At 51.0% G+C, this 19628-nt stretch overlaps 2 protein-coding genes across 2 annotated transcripts; one reads left to right on the top strand and one right to left on the bottom strand.

Moving 5' to 3' along the window:
* Window positions 1-11344: 11344 nt before the first annotated feature.
* Window positions 11345-17089, bottom strand: CCDC137 (coiled-coil domain containing 137). Its single transcript, XM_082442174.1, has 6 exons — window positions 16874-17089; window positions 16318-16451; window positions 14660-14882; window positions 13103-13185; window positions 12872-12951; window positions 11345-12697 (listed from the first exon to the last, which is right to left on the bottom strand). Exons 1-6 carry the CDS (start codon window positions 17032-17034, stop codon window positions 12476-12478), a joined length of 903 nt encoding a protein of 300 aa, XP_082298300.1. The 5' UTR covers window positions 17035-17089; the 3' UTR covers window positions 11345-12475.
* A 64-nt stretch (window positions 17090-17153) lies between these two features.
* On the top strand, window positions 17154-18667 carry OXLD1 (oxidoreductase like domain containing 1). Its single transcript, XM_082442206.1, has 2 exons — window positions 17154-17291; window positions 18109-18667. The coding sequence occupies exons 1-2, from the start codon at window positions 17232-17234 to the stop codon at window positions 18508-18510; spliced, it is 462 nt and encodes a 153-aa protein (XP_082298332.1). The 5' UTR covers window positions 17154-17231; the 3' UTR covers window positions 18511-18667.
* The last annotated feature ends 961 nt before the right edge of the window (window positions 18668-19628 follow it).

The following is a 19628-nucleotide window of genomic DNA, read 5'->3' as shown; positions in this document are numbered from 1 at the left end:
CCTAGGTGCTGCTGGGGCCTTGCCACCCGCCCTGGTGGCTCCTGGACTCGGCCATGCTCTGGCTGCCCCCAGCCCTCCTTTCCTTCTGCCAAGCCTCCCACAGGGCCTCCTCTCCTCCCCTTCCGTGCCCTCCCGTCCCCACAAGCCCCTGCTCAGTGTTTCCATCAGGTTTTCCCCCACCCCCACTCTGGTCAGCTGCGGGTAGAGAGCTCCAGGCCAGCCAGGGCTTCGGTTCCCACCAAGCCTTGCTTCACACTGCTAACGTGCCAGAAATGACACGTAAATTCCACCTTCCATGTCCTCCACTGAGGGTCTTGGGGATTGTGCCAGAGAGCAGGAAAAAACCAAAACGGCTCAGGAAGAGACACAGGTCGGGGGAGAGACGAACCTGGGATTTCCAGGTCCCTGCTACGAGCAAAGGCCACAAATTTCAGGAGAGACAGTTCTGAACGGCCCCATCCAGTGATGGAAATGCCCACTGGCGCTTGGAAAAGCCATTGAGCCTGCATCTCCGAGTTTCCAAGTATGGACTCAAGCCGCGGAGTGAGTGACACCTGGGAATAATGTGCTGCTCAGATCTGCTGGGTTTTATTACCAAGAAAAAAGGGTGTTTCAACTAGGGGAGGAGACTGCCTTGCTCTATGGCTCCTAAGCTGACATGCAGAACAGGCCACCCTGAATGACAGCCTCACTTGCAAACCAGCAGGCTCCCTGTTAGTGCACCTTATAAACTGGTGTGTCTGGTGGAGCGGACACACCTGCCCCTGCTGTTGGGTTCCTCTGCTCTTCTTGGTCTGGGCCTAGTGAGTGCCAGATCTAAAAGAAGGAGCAGCAGAGCTAAGTGGCCCTAAGAGGGAGGAGCTCTGTTCCCACACACACACACCCCGAAGCTGGGGCAAGTACTCCATCCAGTGGGAGGGAAAGCAGCAGCCGTGGTACTTTCCTGCACAGCCCACCGTGGACCCCCAAATTCCATGTGGATGCCACAGGGCCCTCTGAACTCAGTACTGACGTCTCAAAAGTGCGGATGCCGCCACCTGGTGTCTGTGTTCCCAGACTGGCTTGGGGGGTGCAAGAGTCCCCCAGGTATCAGCCAGGACCAAAGCAAAGACCGCCTCCTGCTGGCCCCAGGCCCAGAGCAGGCCTGGAGCACTAGTGCTGTCACGTGCAAGTGCCGGCTGGCTTGCCCTTCTCTGTGGCCTGAGGCCTTCAATGCCACTGGATACAATTATGCTTAAAGATGCCCAGATGTTTAAAAACATATGGAATTTATATATGAAACAGAAACATGCATTATGTATAAAAATAGATTCTTATTATTATGCAAAATTATTATGGGACTTCCCTGGTGGCGCAGTGGTTAAGAATCCGCCTGCCAGGGCTTCCCTGGTGGCGCAGTGGTTGAGAATCTGCCTGCTAATGCAGGGAACACGGGTTCGAGCCCTGGTCTGGGAGGATCCCACATGCCGCGGAGTGGCTGGGCCCGTGAGCCACAATTACTGAGCCTGCGTGTCTGGAGCCTGTGCTCCGCAACAAGAGAGGCCGCGATAGTGAGAGGCCCGCGCACAGCGATGAAGAGTGACCCCCACTTGCCACAACTAGTGAAAGCCCTCGCACAGAAACGAAGACCCAACATAGCCATAAATTAAAAATAAATAAATAAATAAAAATTAAAAAAAAAAAAAAAAAAAAAAAAGAATCCGCCTGCCAATGCAGTGGACACGGGTTCGATCCCTGGTCCGGAAAGTTCCCACATGCCACAGAGCAACTAAGCCCATGCACCACAACTACTGAGCCTGAGCTCTAGAGCCCACGAGCCACAACTACTGAAGCCCAACATGCTCTAAAGCCCATGCGTCGCAACTATTGAAGTCCGCACACTCTAGGGCCTGTGCTCCGCAACAAGAGAAGCCACTGCAATGAGAAGCCCGTGCACCGCATTGAAGAGTAGCCCCTGCTCACCACAACTAGAGAAAGCCCACGTGCAGCAACAAAGACCCAATGCAGCCAAAAATAAAAAAATAAAAAATAAAAAAAACTTAAAAATAATTATATATTTATATGAAATTTATATACATTATATTTGTATAAAATATAAATATAAAACAATATGTTTAAGATAATTCACTTGCTCACCTGTTAAAAATGGGTAAAAGAAAATAGTTTTAAAATATCAGTAAAATTAGGGGAATTCCCTGGCGGTCCAGTGGTTAGGACTCCGTGCTTTCACTGCAGAGGGTCCAGGTTCAATCCCTGGTCCGGGAAACTAAGATCCTGCAAGACACGTGGCATGGCCAAAAAAAATAAATCAGTAAAATTAGATAATTTAATGAATTTTGAATTTCATTCACAAAGTGATAGTTTTTTAATATTTAGGAGTAAACTGTCAAGAAATGTAAAGGACACATATGAAGGAAACCACAAACTAGCAGCAAGGAACAGAAAAGATTTATATACACAGTGGTTCTTAACTGGGGCAGTTTGGCCACCAGTGGACAGTCTGGAAATATTTTGGATGGTACAGCTGCAGGGTAGGGGCTGTGCTCCAGCATCTATATGTATCTATAAATATAGAGAGAGGGAGAAAGAATGAAATTCATTTTAAGGAACTACCTCGGGACTTCCCTGGTGGTGCAGTGGTTCGGAATCCGCCTGCCAATGCAGGGGACACAGGTTCGAGCCCTGGTCCGGGAAGATCCCACATTCCGCGGAGCAACTAAGCCCATGTGCCACAATTACTGAGCCTGTGCTCTAGAGCCTGCGAGCCACAACTACTGAAGCCCGCGTGCCACAACTACTGAAGCCCACACGCTCTAGAGCCTGTGCTCTGCAACAAGAGAAGCCACCACAAGGAGAAGCCCATGCACTGCAAAGAAGAGTAGCCCCTGCTTGACACAACTAGAGAAGGCCTACGCACAGCAATGAAGACCCAATGCAACCAAAAATAAATAAATAAAAAATAAGTTGAAAAAAATTTAAAAAATAAGAAAAAATTTTTAAAAAGGAACTAGCTCATGTGATTTTGGAGGCTGGCAAGTCCAAAATCTGCAGGATGGGCAGCAGGTTGGTGACCTGGGTTAGTGGTATATTTCCAGTGTGAAGGCCGTCTAGGGCAGATTCCTTCTTGCTTTGAGGGGGAGGTCAGTCTTTTCTATTAAGCTCTTCAACTGATAGGATGAAGCCCACCCACCTGTATTATGGAGGGTAATCTGCCCTACTCATAAGGTCTACTGATGTAAATGTTAATCTCATCTAAAAAACACCTTCACAGAAACATCTAGAATAATGTCTGTCCCATGGTGGACATGAAAGTGAGTTCCTTGGTCTGAAGAAGTGATGGTCTGCTGTCCAAATTGGTGCAATATCTTCTGTTGTGATTCTTTCGTAGTATTCTGAGCATTTGCATCTCACCAGGGCAGCAAAGCACAGTCCAGAGTTGGCGCCTCTTCATGTCAGGACCCCCTGTAGCCCCAGGCTTCTGGCATCAGTCTGACTTGCCCCCTATGCTCAGGGCCTGCCCACTAGGGCACCTGCTGTGCAGCCATCTGTGGTCTCGGTGTCTCACGTTGGCAGACGGGACAGTTGTTACTGACATTTTGGGCCTCAGAGGGCCAAGAGGACTACAGGCACCTCAGAGATACTGTGGGTTCCTGTCCAGACCACCGCAATAAAGCGAATATCATAATAAAGCGAGCCACACAAGTATTTTGGTTCCCCAGTGCATAAGTTTGAAATATTGTGAGAATTACCAAAATTTGACACAGAGACATGGAAGTGAGCAAATGCTGTTGGAAAAATGGCATCCATAAACTTGCTTGACACAGGGTTATAACAAACCTTCAATTTGTAAAAAACACATTATCTACAAAGCGTAATAAAATGAGGTCTGCCTGTATGTCTAGATTCAGCCCATCTCTGCGTTGCTGCAGTGCCCCATGTCCACAGATTTCATGGGCCCAGGTGGCCATCTCACGGAAGCACGTGGGGATAGCTTGTCAGTTCCAGTCACCTTCCAAACCTGGAAAGGGGTTCTTCTGATGGACACTAATATGTCCTACTCTAATGTGCCCCTCAAATTCCCACAGTGATTTCCACAGGGCTGTGCCCCAAATGGGCATCCTTTAATAAGCCAGGTTTCCACTGCCCTCCTGCCTGACCATATAGCCAGGCCACTGGCCACTACCCATGAGTCAGTAATAACTCAAGCATATGGGCTTTTACCACTGCTCAGTTCTTCCATCATTGTTAGAAAAACTGCATGCAATTCAGCCCAACCAAACGAGCTGGTCCATTTTTACCTTCTTCAGTTAGTCTCCATTCTCTGGTCTTTATGTAGCAGCTTTCCAAACGAGATGTTGTCCATTCACCTTGGAACTGCCGTCCACAAACCAAACAGCTCTTTGTTGGTCAGTCGAGAGCTGTTGATAGGGCACTGTCCAAGTGAAGGTAGAATCCAGCACTTCCTCATGCAGTTCCAGAGTCAGTGCTGGGGGCAAAAGAGGCTTCCTGCCTCTTACACCTCCTTGCTTTCCCCAGGCAGCTTGGTCTGGTATAAACCATTTCCACTTTCATATTTATATGGAACCCTTCTGGGGACTGCCATCCTCATTAAAGTGTTTCTCTGACGTCGTCCTAGACATCATAGCTTTGTCAGAGCTTAAGATCATCTTATGTCCTTCAGTCATTGGGGTAGCTCCAGTTAATGTCAGGTGGCAAGGTAGTAAACCTTGAGGGGGGTAAACCCCCCTCAAGTGGAAGTTCTCCTGTCCAAAGTCCCAGCAGCCATCGCTGGGGGGTGCTTACAGGCTCTCACCCTCCACACAGGGCCACCGCACAGAGAATCTGTCCCTGACTAGCACCCCAGCTTCTACCCCCGCACTGTGTGGGCTCAGCCAACCTTACCGGTTCCCATTTAGCATGTCCTGAAAGGCAGTTACATGCCTTCTGTTTTATAAGACTAGGTGGGGGGAATGTCCCCCAGGCAGGTACAATGTCCGTCCCCATAATACAATCAGGTAAAACAGATGCAACCACTTCACTCAATGCCTGTTCACACATGCCAATTCTACACACCTTTCCCTTACTTCCATCAACTCTTACATGCCTAACTGTGGCCTCCGGTGTTTCAGTTTTACAACATTGGGTAGGGGAAGTGTCCCCAGCCATCCCTGTAAAATCCCTGTAAATTCAGGTTGGGAGAGACAACTTCTGTACATAACACTTGCCTAAACATTCCAACTCTCATAACCCCACCAACCGTGACACTGTCACATCCTCTCAGCCTGACTGCATCCAAGTCAGGGCTTCTCCCAGGCTTTTGGTACCACAGTCTTTGGGCTCCTGGGTCAAGGAGTCCTGGAAACTTCTCATCTCCACCCCCTATTTTACCCACTCTTGTGCAGAAGTCCCCAGCGAGGGGTTGAGCCAAGAGGCCCAGGCCTTCAGTCAATCTTTATCTTGGTTAATTGACCAAACTGTTGACCCAAGTGATTGCTGGTTGGGATTCTCAGTGTAATCTCTGCCTTCCGGCTGTTAAATGTCTCCAAACTGGGGTAAACAGAGCAGACTTGTTTGGGGCCCTTTAATGTTGGGGCCCAGCAGAGGGTCCCTTTGGTCTGCCCAACCTAGGTAGCACTGTATTAAAACCTTTGTTTTAACCCCATCAATGTCTGTTTTATTCATCCTATTTCTTTTTTTTTTTTTTTGGCCGCACCGCGTGGCTTGCAAGATCTTAGTTCTCTGACCAGGGATCAAACCTGTGCCCTCTTCAGTGGCAGCTCAGAGTCCTAACCACTGGACCACCAGGGAATTCCCCATCCCATTTCTTAATAACCATCTAAAAGGGGGTGGGGGAAGGGGGAAGTTTGGGGTTAGCAGATGCAAACTATTATATATAGGATGGATAAACAAGGTTCTACTGTATAAACACAGGGAACTATATTCAATATCCTGTGATAAACTATAATGGAAAATATGAAAAAGAATGTGTGTGTATATATGTATAACAATCACTTTGCTATACAGCAGAAATTAACACAACATTGTAAATCAACTATACTTCAATAAAAATAAATAAATAACCATCTAAAGACTGCTATCCTGCTCATCCCTCCTGATTCCTTTTTTCTGTCTCTTTCAGTATTTGCTCTATTCATCTTCTCATAAGCCTTTAAAAATTTCCACCTTGTTGGGAAGAGTCCCTTCACTCTCCCCTTCATTCTCTTGTTAGCTAACATATTGTTCTTATTAGCATCTGCAAGACCCTTCAGGGCAAGCTGAGATAGCAAATTCCCTAAGGCTTCCCAAATTGTTTTTCGATTTTGCAGTATGAGGGTGCCCAAGTGAAAGGGGCCCCCTTAATCACAGCATTTACAGTGACCTGGGTAACAGGCATATTCAGCAGCTGAATATCCCGGTCATCATAAAGCCAGTCCCACTGGCTTGCATGCAAAGCATATCAGTGGCTTCATCTGGGGTGTTCCACGCGGCATTTACAGGGGGAGTAATATGTTTAGATAAGAGATATAACCATATATTCATATTTCGTTTCTACTTACTGAAAATTCTTCTGCGGCCATTCTTCCTCCATTAAAATCAGTCTTCCTGGGCCAAATTTCACAGGCTTAAAAAACTTTAAGAACATTTGATTTCTTCTTTGAGTCTTCATTTTTTAAAGTCAGGAATGAATTTTACTGTTCTGACTGTAATAGGGAAGAACCTTGTATTCTATGACAAGTTAATCACTAAAGGGATGTTGCCTGTTAGCTTAAATTACACATAATGGCCCATCTCTGGGAACCCTGCCTCCCAGGTAATGAGCATGAAGCTAAAATTCTTTTTTAGAATTTTAAAGTTCTTCACAGCTGCACCTGTGAATGGGTGCAGGAAGAAAGCAACACTCCCCTCCAGTGTCTGGCTGGAACCAGGACTTTTACCCCCTTTCCCTTCAGTATAAAAGCAGCCTGAATTCTAACTTGGGAAGATGGTTCTTTGGGACGCTAGTCCACCACCTTCTCAGTCTGCTGGCTTTCTGGAAAAAGTTGTTATTCCTTGTCCCAACACCTCGTCTCTCAATTTATTGGCCTATCATGTGGCGAGCAGTAATGAGCTAGAACTTGGTAGCGTGATCAGTTTTTCTGTTGACTAGTTTTACCAATCCCATTTTTCTCAGGCAAGTTTTTGCACTTTCAGGACTCCCACAGGACACGATTCTCCTGGTGGTCTGGGGTCCTCTTCCCACTGTGCGGTTGGCTGTGTTGTCCGTGGCAGCACCACGCCTCCCTCCGCTGGGTAGACGCTGACAGCGTGTCATGATGTCAAACGCGTGAGAAGTTGAGGACAGTTTTCCACACTAGGGAGACTTGTTCAGCCAAGTGCCCGATGGGGTCGCAACCCTGCAGGGTGGTCCTTCTGGAGCCTCAACTCAATTCTGACACAATCCACCCCGAGATACAGATTCCACAGGTTAACAGCGCAGTCTTACAAAACTGTAAAACTGCCCCCCACCCCTTCAGAGGCCAATCACAAGCCTGAGTTGTTACCTCTGTTTTTGACCGACCAGCTATAAATCAGAGGTTCCCAGGACCCCCTCCTCCTCCTTAATTTGCTAGAGCGGCTCACAGAACTCAGAGACACAGTTTACTTACTAGATCACCGGTTTGTTATAAAAGAAAATAACTCAGCCAGATGGAAGATGCATAGCGCAAGGTATGGGGAAAGGGCAGAGCTCTCATGTCCTCTCCAGTGCACCACTCTCCCCATATCTCCATATGCTCACCAACCTGGAAGCTCTCTAAACCCTGTCCTTTGGGTTTTATAATTGATTGAATCATTAATTCAACTTCTAGGCCCTCTCCCCTCCGCGGAGGTTGGGTAGTAGGGGGTAATTGGAACTGAAAGGTTCTAACCCTCTAATCACAAGGTTGTTTCTCCTGGCAGCCAGCTCCCATCCTTAGGTGAGCTCCAAAAGCCAATTCATTCACCTCACAAGAGACACCTTTGTTGCTCTAATAAGAAAATTCCAAGGGTTTTAAGAGCTCTGTGCCAGAAATGGGGATGAAGACCACATATACATTTATACATAAAGCACGCTATCACACATTGATTCCAAATTATTTTTCAGAATTCTCATCTCCCTATGGATGTCAAATCCACTGGAGTAGCCTTCAACTCTTGTGTTCATTAATGGGCTAAACCAGGACTTTCTTGGTTAAGAGAACTAGAATAGAATGGGAAACTATGTCCTCTCCAGACTTTATTTGGCAAACCTGCACCCTAGATGATTCTACTAAGAAAAAACCCATTAAAATCCTTAATATCCAACTTCAACAGATGGAGTTCCCTAAGCAAAGTCCTCCCAGCCTCCATCATTACTGTAAGAAGCCAGGACATTGGAAGAAAGACTTCTAGAAACCAAAACGCTCCAGGCATCTTCAGTCAACTCATCTTTCCAATGTCCTCCCACTTCCCAGTGATGAGACTCCAAGGAATCTGGAGCTTTTCCAAGCCTCCCTCTTAATCAGCTCAGAGAAACAACTCTCCAGACTGGGAATGAATTTCTATACTGGAGCTACACTCTCAGTGCTCAACCCCATTACTACTGAACAGCCCGTGCCTCGGAGCACAATTCCAATAGTGGAGGTCTCCAATAAACCTCAGCAAGTCATGAAAAAAGACATGAATCCACAGCACTTAGTGCTCTTCCAACAGGAGTGAACATATCATGCCCTTACACCAGACTGGTGGTAATAAAGTGAGGGGGCTGGTTGACATTGCTGTTTAAAGTGTTGCATATTGTAAATTTTAATACCAGTGTGCAGGCTTCAATGTTGCTTTTCCAAGTAATGAATTCTCAGCAGACGATATCAATTTTTTTTTAATTTTTTGTTTTATTTTTGGCCGCATTGGGTCTTCGTTGCTGCGCGCGGGCTTTCTCTGGTTGCGGCGAGCGGGGGCTACGCTTCGTTGTGGTGCGTGGGCTTCTCACTGCGGTGGCTTCTCTTGTTGCAGAGCACAGGCTCTAGGCTTGCGGGCTTCAGTAGTTGCAGCACGCAGGCTCAGTAGTTGTGGCTCGTGGGCTCTAGAGTGCAGGCTCAGTAGTTGTGGCGCACGGGCTTAGTTGCTCCGCGGCATGTGGGATCTTCCTGGACCAGGGCTCAAACCCGTGTCCCCTGCATTGGCAGGCGGATTCTTAACCACTGCGCCACCAGGGAAGCCCGATGATATCAAATATTATGCAGCATTTTGTGGGAAGCTGTTGGATCCAGGGTTGGTGTTACATTCCCAAAATACAATCCAGAAAAACTGTCCACACTGCTCCCTCCCAAGTGCTCCAAATTGCCTGATGGACCATTCGAGGTTTCGCGTGGGTTTCACAGAGCTGCCCACCATCTCATGGGTATAAATAATTCCTGGTAACGATTTGCATGTTTCCTCAGTGGACTGAAGCTTTTCCATGTAGACAAGCCACTGCCTCCTCTGTGGCTAAGATCCCATTGGAGAGGAAGGCTTCTTGAACTTCATAGTGATTGGGGAACCCACTTTATTGGTCAAGTGCTACGAGTCTGTGCCATTTGGCCAGTTCTCATCAAAACCCCCTTGGGTCGGAGTAAACGCCAATGAGAACGTGATCGGAAATCTCCCCCTAATATCAGGAGAGCTGGCTGATTCTGCAGCCCAACAATTATCACTCGACTCACTGGCTAAAATACTTTTAGACAACCACATAGCCTTCGATTTCCTACTTGCTGAACAAGGAGGCATTTGTACGATCGCAAATACTACCTGGATAAACACTTTTGGAGAAGTAGAAACTCAATTACACAAAATGAGGACACAAGCCCAAATTTCACCTGACTCTCTCTGGTCCTTTGATTTGTTCAGCTGGCTACCTTCAGGTCTAGGGTCATGGTTTAGAACCGTCATACAAACTAAATGTCGTATTATTTTTCATTCTGCTTTGCATATTTTTTATGGTTTTGTTTTGTTTTTGTTTTTGTTTTGGACACACCTCGTGGCTTGTGGGGTCTCAGTTCCCCAACCAGGGATTGAACCTGGGCCTTTGTCAGTGAAAGCACAGAGCCCTAACCATTGGACCGCCAGGGAATTCCCCATTTTTAAACTTTGTACATGTTGCCTGTCAACCCCCTGTAGAAATGACACAATGAATAGAATGATGTTGGCTCAATGCCTTGAGATGACTGCCGATGCCTGTACCTTCATAAGACACGATTTTAAGAGTGAAAATGGCTGAGAGTTCCTCCTTTTCCTTTCTTTGTTACTCTAATGTGGGCTCACTTGGTTTCAATCACTATGCACTTTTCCTCTGATGTGAGACATGATGTCCAGGAAAGGTCCTGGTGCTGAGGGACAAAACACAATTCCACTAAAACTGATCAGTGATACTCTCAAGGAAAGATCTTCATCTAAAGGGGGGAATGTGGAAATGAGCAAAGGAAAGCTCAATCAGAATGGGGTAGAGAAGCTATGACGGGAGGGCTCTCAAGCATGCATCCCTCACCACAGCTCACAGACCCAGCAGTAAGGAAGGTCTCCTTCTGGCCCAGCGACAAGCTACCCACTGATTGCAGCCAATGGAAAACCACCAGGGTCCTAATTTCCTCCTAAAACCTAATAAAAGCTGACCTTCCCTTTGTCTCCTCCAACTTGCCAGTTTGCTTGTCCTGAACTGAAATTCTTCTGATTCCAAATAAACTCATTTTGGCTAAAGACCTTATGCCATTCTTAAGGTCAACACCGTTAACCCGGCCTGAGTGTCTTGATGGCTGATCTTACCTGGGTTCTGTCTCTAGGGATGACCCGAGTGTGGGCTCCATTTCTGAGGAGTGATACCCAGCTTGTGGGTCCATCTCTGAGGGGTGACCTCTGGCCTAGTCACCATCTCTGATGGGTGAGATTGGGCCTGGTGACATCCCTGATGGTAAAGCCAGCCTGAGCTAAGTTGACCAGTTTTAGGGGCACTCTGACAAGGGCCTGAGGGAATGTAATTTCCACATTTCATGTGACCAAAGGCAAACTTCCCTCACCACGACCTGTTTTCTCATTGCCACATTCATACTGTACTTGCACCGTATCCAAGAAACACCGGTGTTTCTCAGCGACCCCACCTCACCCCTTGCTCTTGCTGCCCTGCCTGTCTCGGGACCCTATTGTCAGAAGGATGCCAACACTGAATGAGAGATGTGCTGCCTGCCCCGACTGCCATGTGATGGGGGCAAGTCCTGGCTACTGCATGGCAACCAGCGCCTGGTCACCCCATGCAGGGGCCGGGGCCACCTGCCATGCAGAAACACACCCCTGAAAGAGTGACAGCCCTGATTCCAGGTAGAGCTTCCACAACTTAAATTTTTTAATTCAAAAATAAACTTCATTACATAAAATGCAAACTTGGGGAAGAGCAAAACAGATCCCACAAAACTCCATACTCATTCTCTAGGATTGCCAGTGCTGAGGCCTGGTGCTGACTGAGCTGTCCAGGCCGTCTTTGCTGGCTAGAGAAGCCCAAGCTGGAGAGAGTGAGGGAGCCCGGCAGCTGTCCTTCTCCAACGGGGCTATGAGTGGCCTGCCCCTGTCCCTCCATGTTCAATTGCTAAGTCTGTAAGCCCCATCCCCATTCTCTCACTTGTATCCCACACCTGAGCAGGATGATAAACCCAGGTGCCTCCTCCTTTGGCACCTGTGGGAGAGTCAAACCTTGCCGGGCCCTGCCCTTGGCAGGAACTCACATGGTCCCTCTGACCACAAGAAAGTCCTGGGCTGGGCTCCTGTCCTTGCTGTCAAGCCACTCTAGACCTGCTCAGAGCCCTGCCCTGTCCTCCCCAGGGACCTTGATGACATAAGGACCCAGCCTCCCCAAACCTCGATGTGGGTGGCTCAGTCTCCACACCCAAACATGAGCTGGGGTGGCTCCACCTGCCCTGCGAGGACTGTGACAGCAGTGCCGTGAGCTGGTCTAGGTGGCCTAGATGCTGACCCCCGCCCTTTCCCCACACTGGCCTGCTGCCTGCCTCTCGCTCTAGCTGTACTGCTCTGTCGAATGCAGCAGAGCCTTGCTTATTGATTTAGTTAACCTAAATCAGCAGTGTCTACAACTAACTGGTATTTAGGGACAGGACTATGGGATTGGCCCTCTGTAAAGTGGCCCTGGGTTGTGTCTCAGCCTGGACCTCTGTTTCAGAACAAAGCTGTATGTGACGCTAGGCTCAATGGAATGATGCTGGCTGCATCTCACCCAGGCGCTGGCCCCATCTACGGGGGCTCAGGAGACAGACGACGCCCTGTGTGAGATGTGGGGCTGGCGGGTGGTCACTCACGAAACAGCAGTCTTTAGGGAGAAAAAACAGGAGCCCTCTCCCCGACTTGAGTCTCAGGATGTGTGCCAGGGAGAGGACTCTTGACTGCAGGCCATCTGCCCATCTAGCCCCAACCCAGGTGCAGCATCTCTGGTGCCTCACCATCACAGCTGTGTCTTTGGCTTCTTCCCAGAAGGGAGGTGGGGTGGCTGTGGTGACTGAGTCCCCTGCCGCTGCTGCTGCAGTTTCTTTAGCGCCCTATAGGCGTTCACAGCGCGCTCTCTCTCCTCCGCCACGATCCGCTGTCTGGCCAGAGAGGTGGTCAGAGGCTGGGACACACCGCCAGGGCTTAAAAGCATCTTCAGCATCAGCGATTTCTTGCCAGGCTGAGGAAGAGAGAGAGGGAGGTTGAGGCACGGATTCAGGAAGGAGGGGAGGTAACAAAGAGCCTAGGTCAGTCCAATAGCTTAAGCCCAGTGAGAACATGGTGCTCTCCACCTGTGTGCCCTGAACCAGGCAGCCCAAGGGGCAAGAAGGGTAACTCCCCGACCCCTGCTTACCTGGTCCCTACTTGTGCTCATCCTGGGCTTGGCAGTCAGCTCTGGGGGCTGCAGGGCCACCTCACCAAACTTCACCATGTCTGGAGGGGCAGAGAAGAACAACTGAGGCCTGCTGCCCACACAACCACTGCAGCCCTGGCACCCGGAGCCACTGTCCACCCACCCACCAACCCTGGAGAGACAAAGCTGCCCCAGAACCAGGGATGACACAACTGCTTTGTGAAGAGCTACCTCGGAGCAGCTCCTGCTCCAGCCTTTCTGCTGCCTTTTCCTTCCTCCTCTGCTGGACCTTATCCAGCCGTCGCTTCTGGAACCTGGGAAGAGAGCACAGTGCGGTTCATTTTCCTAAACTCTCATTTCACTGGACTCAGGAAGAGGCAGAGGTCACCCCTGCCCATGAGGGATGCGTCATGAAAGACCCCAGGTGGCTGCCTCTGAACCCCAGGACCCACAGACAGCGCTCCGAACCTAGGAGGCCCCTCCAAAGTTCCAAGTCAGGGGTCCTCAGCGGCTGCGGCTGTACCTCTACAGCCCACTGGACAATGTCTGGAGATGTTCTGTGTTGTCACAACGTTGGGGGGAGGGGGTGCTCCTGGCACCTCATGGGTGGAGGCCAGGAATGCTGCTCAATGCCCTACAGTACAAGGAATGGCCCCCAGCCCAGACAATCATCTGTCCCAAGTGTCAACTGTGCTGCTGTGTGTAAACGGCCCCGCACAGCACGTGTGACATGGTCCCTTATTGTTACTGGAATCAACGTTCAATGACAGTTTTGGAGATCACTGTGGCTTTAGGTGGTATCTGGGATATGTTTTGTGTGATGCAATTTTCACTGGCTAACGTAAGTACATGTATGATAAGAATCTGGACGTAGGGAAACTCTACAAAGCTGAAAACAATCTAACTTTCACAGCTTTTAAAAAAATTTCTTTTTTTTTATTTTAATTTGGGCCACACCGCATGGCATGCGGGATCTTAGTTCCCCAACCAGGGATCGAATCTGCGCCCCATGAAGCAGAAACTTGGAGTCTTAGCCACTGGACCATCAAGAAAGTGCCCACTTTTAGAGAAATTTCTGATGAAAGCCTGGCTTGATTCATGACAAAAGTTGCAGTAAAGGCAGAAACACATCTCAAAAAGCATTTGTTTGCTGAAACCACTGCCCCAGCTCCCACCCACAGGCTCAGGGAGGTGGCACGCAGCTTGCATCCCAGACTTCTCCAGAGCTGAGGGTAGGGATGGGCAGGGGAGCCGCAGCTGGCGGTGGGCTTCCTCCTGGTGCCAATTTCACCACTTTACCCACCAGGAAGCTGAGTCTGAGAGGTCACAGAACTTGTACAAATGACATAGCTAGACGCTCTCAAATCTCTTTTGGGCTGGAAAGGTGAACCCTGGAAACCAGTTTCCGTGGGGCAGGCATAGTCCCCTGACGGCCTGCAGGCCCTCCTGGGAGGACACTGAGCCTCACTGTTTTTCTCCTTCCCTATAACAACTGGCCCGGGGTGGACAGCTGGCCCTCAACCTCACTTGGCTCTTGGACGCCTTGATGCTTTCCAGAGAGAAGCACAGACAGAGCTAGTCCTTCAGAGTTCTATGGGTCCAGAGCCTCCCAGAAGCGCTGAGGTTAAGTGGCTGCGGTACAGAGAAAAACACCCACTGACTCCAGGTCCTGCTTGGCCTGAATCACGGGGTAGGTGGGGTGCCCCCTGGCGACAAGAAGCTGTCAATGCAGAAGAAATCTGTGGGACCCCACAGCCCTGCCTCCCAGCCCCTGCAGCCCCCACTCACGCTTTCTTCCTCTCCGACTTCTCCTTCTTGGGCGCCGCCTGCACCTCAGGCTGCCGGCTGGCCTGGTTCTTGCTGAGGAACAGCACATGCTGCGCCTCCTGCTCCATGCGCTGGACATAGGCCCTGTCGCACTCCCACTTCTTCTGCTTGAACTTGGGTACAGCAATGTCTGGCTCCACTCCCTTTGCTTCCTTCTCCAATGTCTTACTGAAGGCCACCTGGGCTGAGGACAAAGGGAGACCTCAGAGGGGAAAGTCGTGAAGTGAAGGCAGGAGGGAGCAGGTGGTGCTGGGCTGGCCGCCCATGTTCATCTCCCCTCCCCAGGCCACAGGAAGGGAAGACCAGGCTCACGTGGGAGCTAAAGAGGATCTAAGATGCCAGCTGGGGGTAACCTGGGGTGGGACCCCCACAGCCCACTGGTACATGCCAAAGATGTCCTCTGCAGCTCGGCTGAAAAAGGAAACAGGAAACGACCTAAGTATCTGTCACTAGCTGACTGGCTGAATGAATCCCCCTATGTTCATCCAGAGACGTCACTGCACAGCTGCTGAGAGCTCGGTAGAACTACGGTAAGGACGTGGAAAGACCTACAAAATCCACTGGTAGCGAAAACCCAGGACACCAAACAATATAGAGAATGAACGTATAGCTTTCACCTCATAAATATGAGAAAATATGCATATTTCCCCTGGGAAGGTAAACAAGACAACAGTGGTTTCTTTTAGGGGGAGGGAGCAGGATTCAAAGACAGGGAAGGAGGCTACCCTTCACCTCATACCTTTCAGTACTGTTTGATTTCACCACATGTGTAAGTTTATGTCTTTTAAATAACTTAAACCCCAAAAAGAGCTGATTCAATAGAGCATGGTTCAGAATGTGCCATCTTCCATCTGGGCCAGTGCCCTCCTCTACCCCTCCCCTTCCTCAACTCTTTATTTCACTATCACTTTGGTAGCCATCTAACCTCCAAGGAAAAGCCTAAGGTTTACAAAGAAATTACAAAACAGCATTGCTGCAAAATCAGTCCCATGTTTGGGAAAACAAATACCTGTATGTGTACACAAGACACAAACACCCTGGATCCCATTCCCCCGCATCTGGAGTGTTATCTCTGGCAGAGGCTGACAGGTGGGCACCCTACCTGGCCTTGGGGGAAGGGTGGGAGGGATGAGTTTCTCAGGGGGTCTGATCAATTCCCTCCGTAACCTCTAGAAACCATCCACTTCTCTCCACCATGATTTCTGCACTCAGGTCCAAGGAACCATCATCATTTCTTACTTTCAAGAGCCTCGCTGGCCTGCAGGGTCCTCTCGCCCCCTTGATTGTTACACAGTGACCTTTCCTTCAAGTAAATCTGAACTGACCGTCCCCTCTGATGGATCTCCACTACTCCTGGGAAGGGAAAATCAACACTTCTACCTTGGCCCATGAGGCCCCAGGGGCTCCTTTTGGAGCCTCACCTGAAACCACACTGCCACCTGCTGTTAGCCACCGCTCTGGCCCTGGTGACACCAGTCAGTCCTCCACATGCTCCTGCACCGTCTGACTGCTGGGGTCTGGCAGATTTCTTCTGCCTGAAACGCCACTGAATACTTGTGCAATTAAGTAGATTCAAACACTCAAGGCTTTATGGCCACCCAGCATGGGCCTGCAGTTACCCTCTTTCTTCCTCTTCTTGTTACTGATGGGGTTTTTCATCTCCTGGCGGCTCCTCATGATCTCTCGGAGCCGAAAAGGGATTTCCTGTTCATCCTGGTTCTTAGGCTTGCAATTCACTTTCTTCTTTTCTTTGCTGGGAAGGAGAACACGGGGGTGAGACACGTCTCCAATCGAGCATAAGCAGAATCAGAGAAACCGAAGCTGAGCCTGGAAAAAGAAACTTCGCAGGCCACCCTGGCCGCTATAGTGCGTGCCGGTCAAGGGAACACGGCCTCGTCCTCGCCCGCCCGGAGGCTGTCCCTGGACCGGTTTCTCACAGGACGCTGGGTGGGGGGCGCTCCGAGAGCCCCAGGGAGGCCCGTCGCTCCCTGACCTCGTCCAGGATAGCAAAGACGGCGCCCCAGAAGGTGACAAGTGCCACACCGGAGACTCCCTCACGCCTCCGCCCACCCGGCTGACCCTCCGGGCCGCCCACCGCACGGACCCCGCAGCGCGCTGGGCCCGGCGCGGGGAAGGGTGCCGGGGAGTCTTCAGGACGATAAGACCGGCACCCACCTGCGCGGCCCCGGCCGTGGCGCCCAATGCTGCTTCCCCGGCTCCTGCTGCCTCCGGCCCTGCGGTCGCCCTGGGCTCCCTAGCCCCGCCGTCCCCGCCGTCCCCGCTGGCGCCGCAGCTCGGCGCCGAGGCGCCGCAGCTCGGGGCCGGGCCCCCGCCATCTGCACGCCCTGCACTCAAAGGAGAAGCCACTTCCGCACTCCCGCACGGTCCGGCCGCATGCCCGCCATTTCCGCTTCCTGCGCTCACTGGAGCTGTGCAGCTCCCTGACGGGCCGGGATTGGCCAGAGGGGCCGCCATTCACATCTTGGGCGGGGCCGACTGGGGGGCGCCTGCGCCGTGGGCCAGGCCGTGGGCGATGCTGCTGTGGAGTGTGGCCCGGGGAGGTCTGGCGGTGTCAGTCGGTGCCCGCGGCCTGGCAAGTACCGGCGGGGACGGGGACGGGATGAGTTCGGGAGGCCGGGCCCCGCAGGGGCCGAGAAGCCCCGCTTTCCCGGCATCCGGGCAGAGCCCAGGGTAGTGCCGGCGGGTTCTGAGCTCGTTCCCTCGTCTAGTACCTGTTGAACACCGGCTGTATGCGAAGCCTTTGGGGAAACCTCAGTGAACAAGGAGTTGGTGCTCCTCGCAAGAGGAGTTAGAGAAATAAGTAAAGTTTGCGCCTGTGTTCAGTGCCCTGGAGACAGAGCAGGGAAGGGGACCCGGGGGCCGGGGTGGGGGCTGGAGGTGGGGAGAGGGCTGCCCACTGGCCTTTGGGAATGACTTGGTCTTCTCATGTGACAGAGAGAAACCGGGATGAAGGGGTGATGCGATTAGTCAGGATGCTCACGGGGGAGGGACGTGGCAGTACTGGTTGAGAGGGAGAGGTGGCTGTGTGGGCTGGAGCTCACAGGCTTCTGCCCCCGCCGTACTCCTGTCCACCAGGCAGAGCCATCTTAGCTGGAGGTGCAGTCTCAACCCCCACCACATGCTGGAGGGCACGCCTAGTGCGAGGCCTTGAACCCAGCATTTCTCATGAACCTGTGGCTCATCCTCGTACCAAGCGTTACATCCATTTTACAAATGGGAAACTGAGTCTATGGGTGAAGTAACTTGTTTAAGGTTACGCAGGAAGTGAGGAAGCTGAGAAAGACATGGAGCCCCCTGCCAGTGACAGGAGGCCGAAATTTCCCCAGAGCTGGAGGCAGGCGGAGACATACCAGCTTCCTGGAGATTCATGTGCTTATCTGAATCCTTAGGGGCCACTATCCAGCTGGGACTGGGGCCAAAGGCTTCCTGAAGTTGGCAGCATTCTTCACAGGATCCGAGTCCGTGAAGGCCACAGAGAGTTCAGGAAGGACCATGTGGAGGTGGGCTCCCAAGCAGGTGCAGCGGGCACTGGGCAGCCCGAGTCCTCCCTGCCTGGTGGGGACCCCTCAGAGCCCCTGTACCCACCACCCCCTGAGCTCCAGCCCCCCACCAACTGCTGCATGAGCGGCTGCCCCAACTGCGTGTGGGTGGAATACGCAGACGCACTGCTGCAGCACTACCAGGACGGCGGGGAGCGGGCCCTGGCCGCCCTGGAGGAACACGTGGCTGATGAGAACCTCAAGGCCTTCCTCCGGATGGAGATCCGGCTCCGTGTGAGGAGTGGGAGCTGAGCCGCCTGGCCGGACAGCCTCACCCCGACAGACTCCTCGTCGGGATGCAGCGCAGCCTCCTTTATCCACGGCCCCTTTGTGCAGCTGGTGTCGACGGGAACAGGAAGAGTTGTCTATTGACTTTGCCTGAGAATAAATAAGCTCTGTGTGGTGGTTAGACAGGAGGCTTTTGTGTTGTCATCCATAGGCGTGTATCACCTCAAGGAAAGCACGTGCAGATGTCATTGTATGTCCACTGGGCACCTACAGGCTTCACCAACCTGTGAGGTTGGCTAAACCTGTTTCCTTGACTATTCAAGTGACAATGACCCCAGGGGCCCCCTTCTATGTCCCAGCATCCCAGAAGTCCCAAAGGTCAGCTCTGGTTACTCTCAGTGGTGCGGCAGAGGGAGGACCATTCGGTCCTGAGAGGTTGCTGTTAGCAAAGCTCTGGCAGGCACACATGCCCGCAGGTGGCCTGGAATGTGCCCCATTCATCCAGCTGCAGGCTTTCAAGCTCTGATACCAGTGGCCTGGACGGACAGGGTTAAATGAATTTATGCCTGTTTTATCTTCTCTCATTTAAGGGAAAAGCTTGGGTTGTTATAAGGCTTCACAAAGAATTTGAGCTGATAAGCAGGCATTCCCAGGTAGGGGCCTTCAATGTAAAACCAGAGTTTCCCGCAGAGACAGATCTGTGGACCAGAGAATGAAACCACACAGCCACAAAATGTGCTGCCGTGCTAATGCCTGGGGATACACCCGGTAGTGTGGGCTGTCTTGGCCAGCTAGTGATGTCATCCAGAAGCAGTTTTGGTTGGTTCAGAGAAACATGATTATAGCAATACATGTTTGTTACACTTTGACAGAGAGCATCTACTCCAACCCTGTCCTACAGATTTGAAAATGGCCCAGGAAGAGAAAGATTTCCCTAGAGACAAAAGCACAGCAGAGCCTGGTGGGCTTGGGGCCCCTGAAGGGGTCTACAACATGGAGGTGGTTTATCTCAGAGATGTTGGAAGAGGTTTACTGTATTTTTCTCAAAAACACATATTTGTGAAAGATTTTGTATGTGTATATGATACTGGGGCAGATCTTTGAAGTCCCAGGAGGAGGGAACGAGGGGAAGGGCAGAGATG

Source organism: Balaenoptera physalus, assembly GCF_965194825.1.
Source record: "Balaenoptera physalus genome assembly, chromosome: 20".
In the NCBI taxonomy this organism is placed as follows: domain Eukaryota; kingdom Metazoa; phylum Chordata; class Mammalia; order Artiodactyla; family Balaenopteridae; genus Balaenoptera; species Balaenoptera physalus.
The sequence above is the reverse complement of the archived record's forward strand: the minus strand, read 5'-3'. Positions and strand labels throughout refer to the sequence as shown.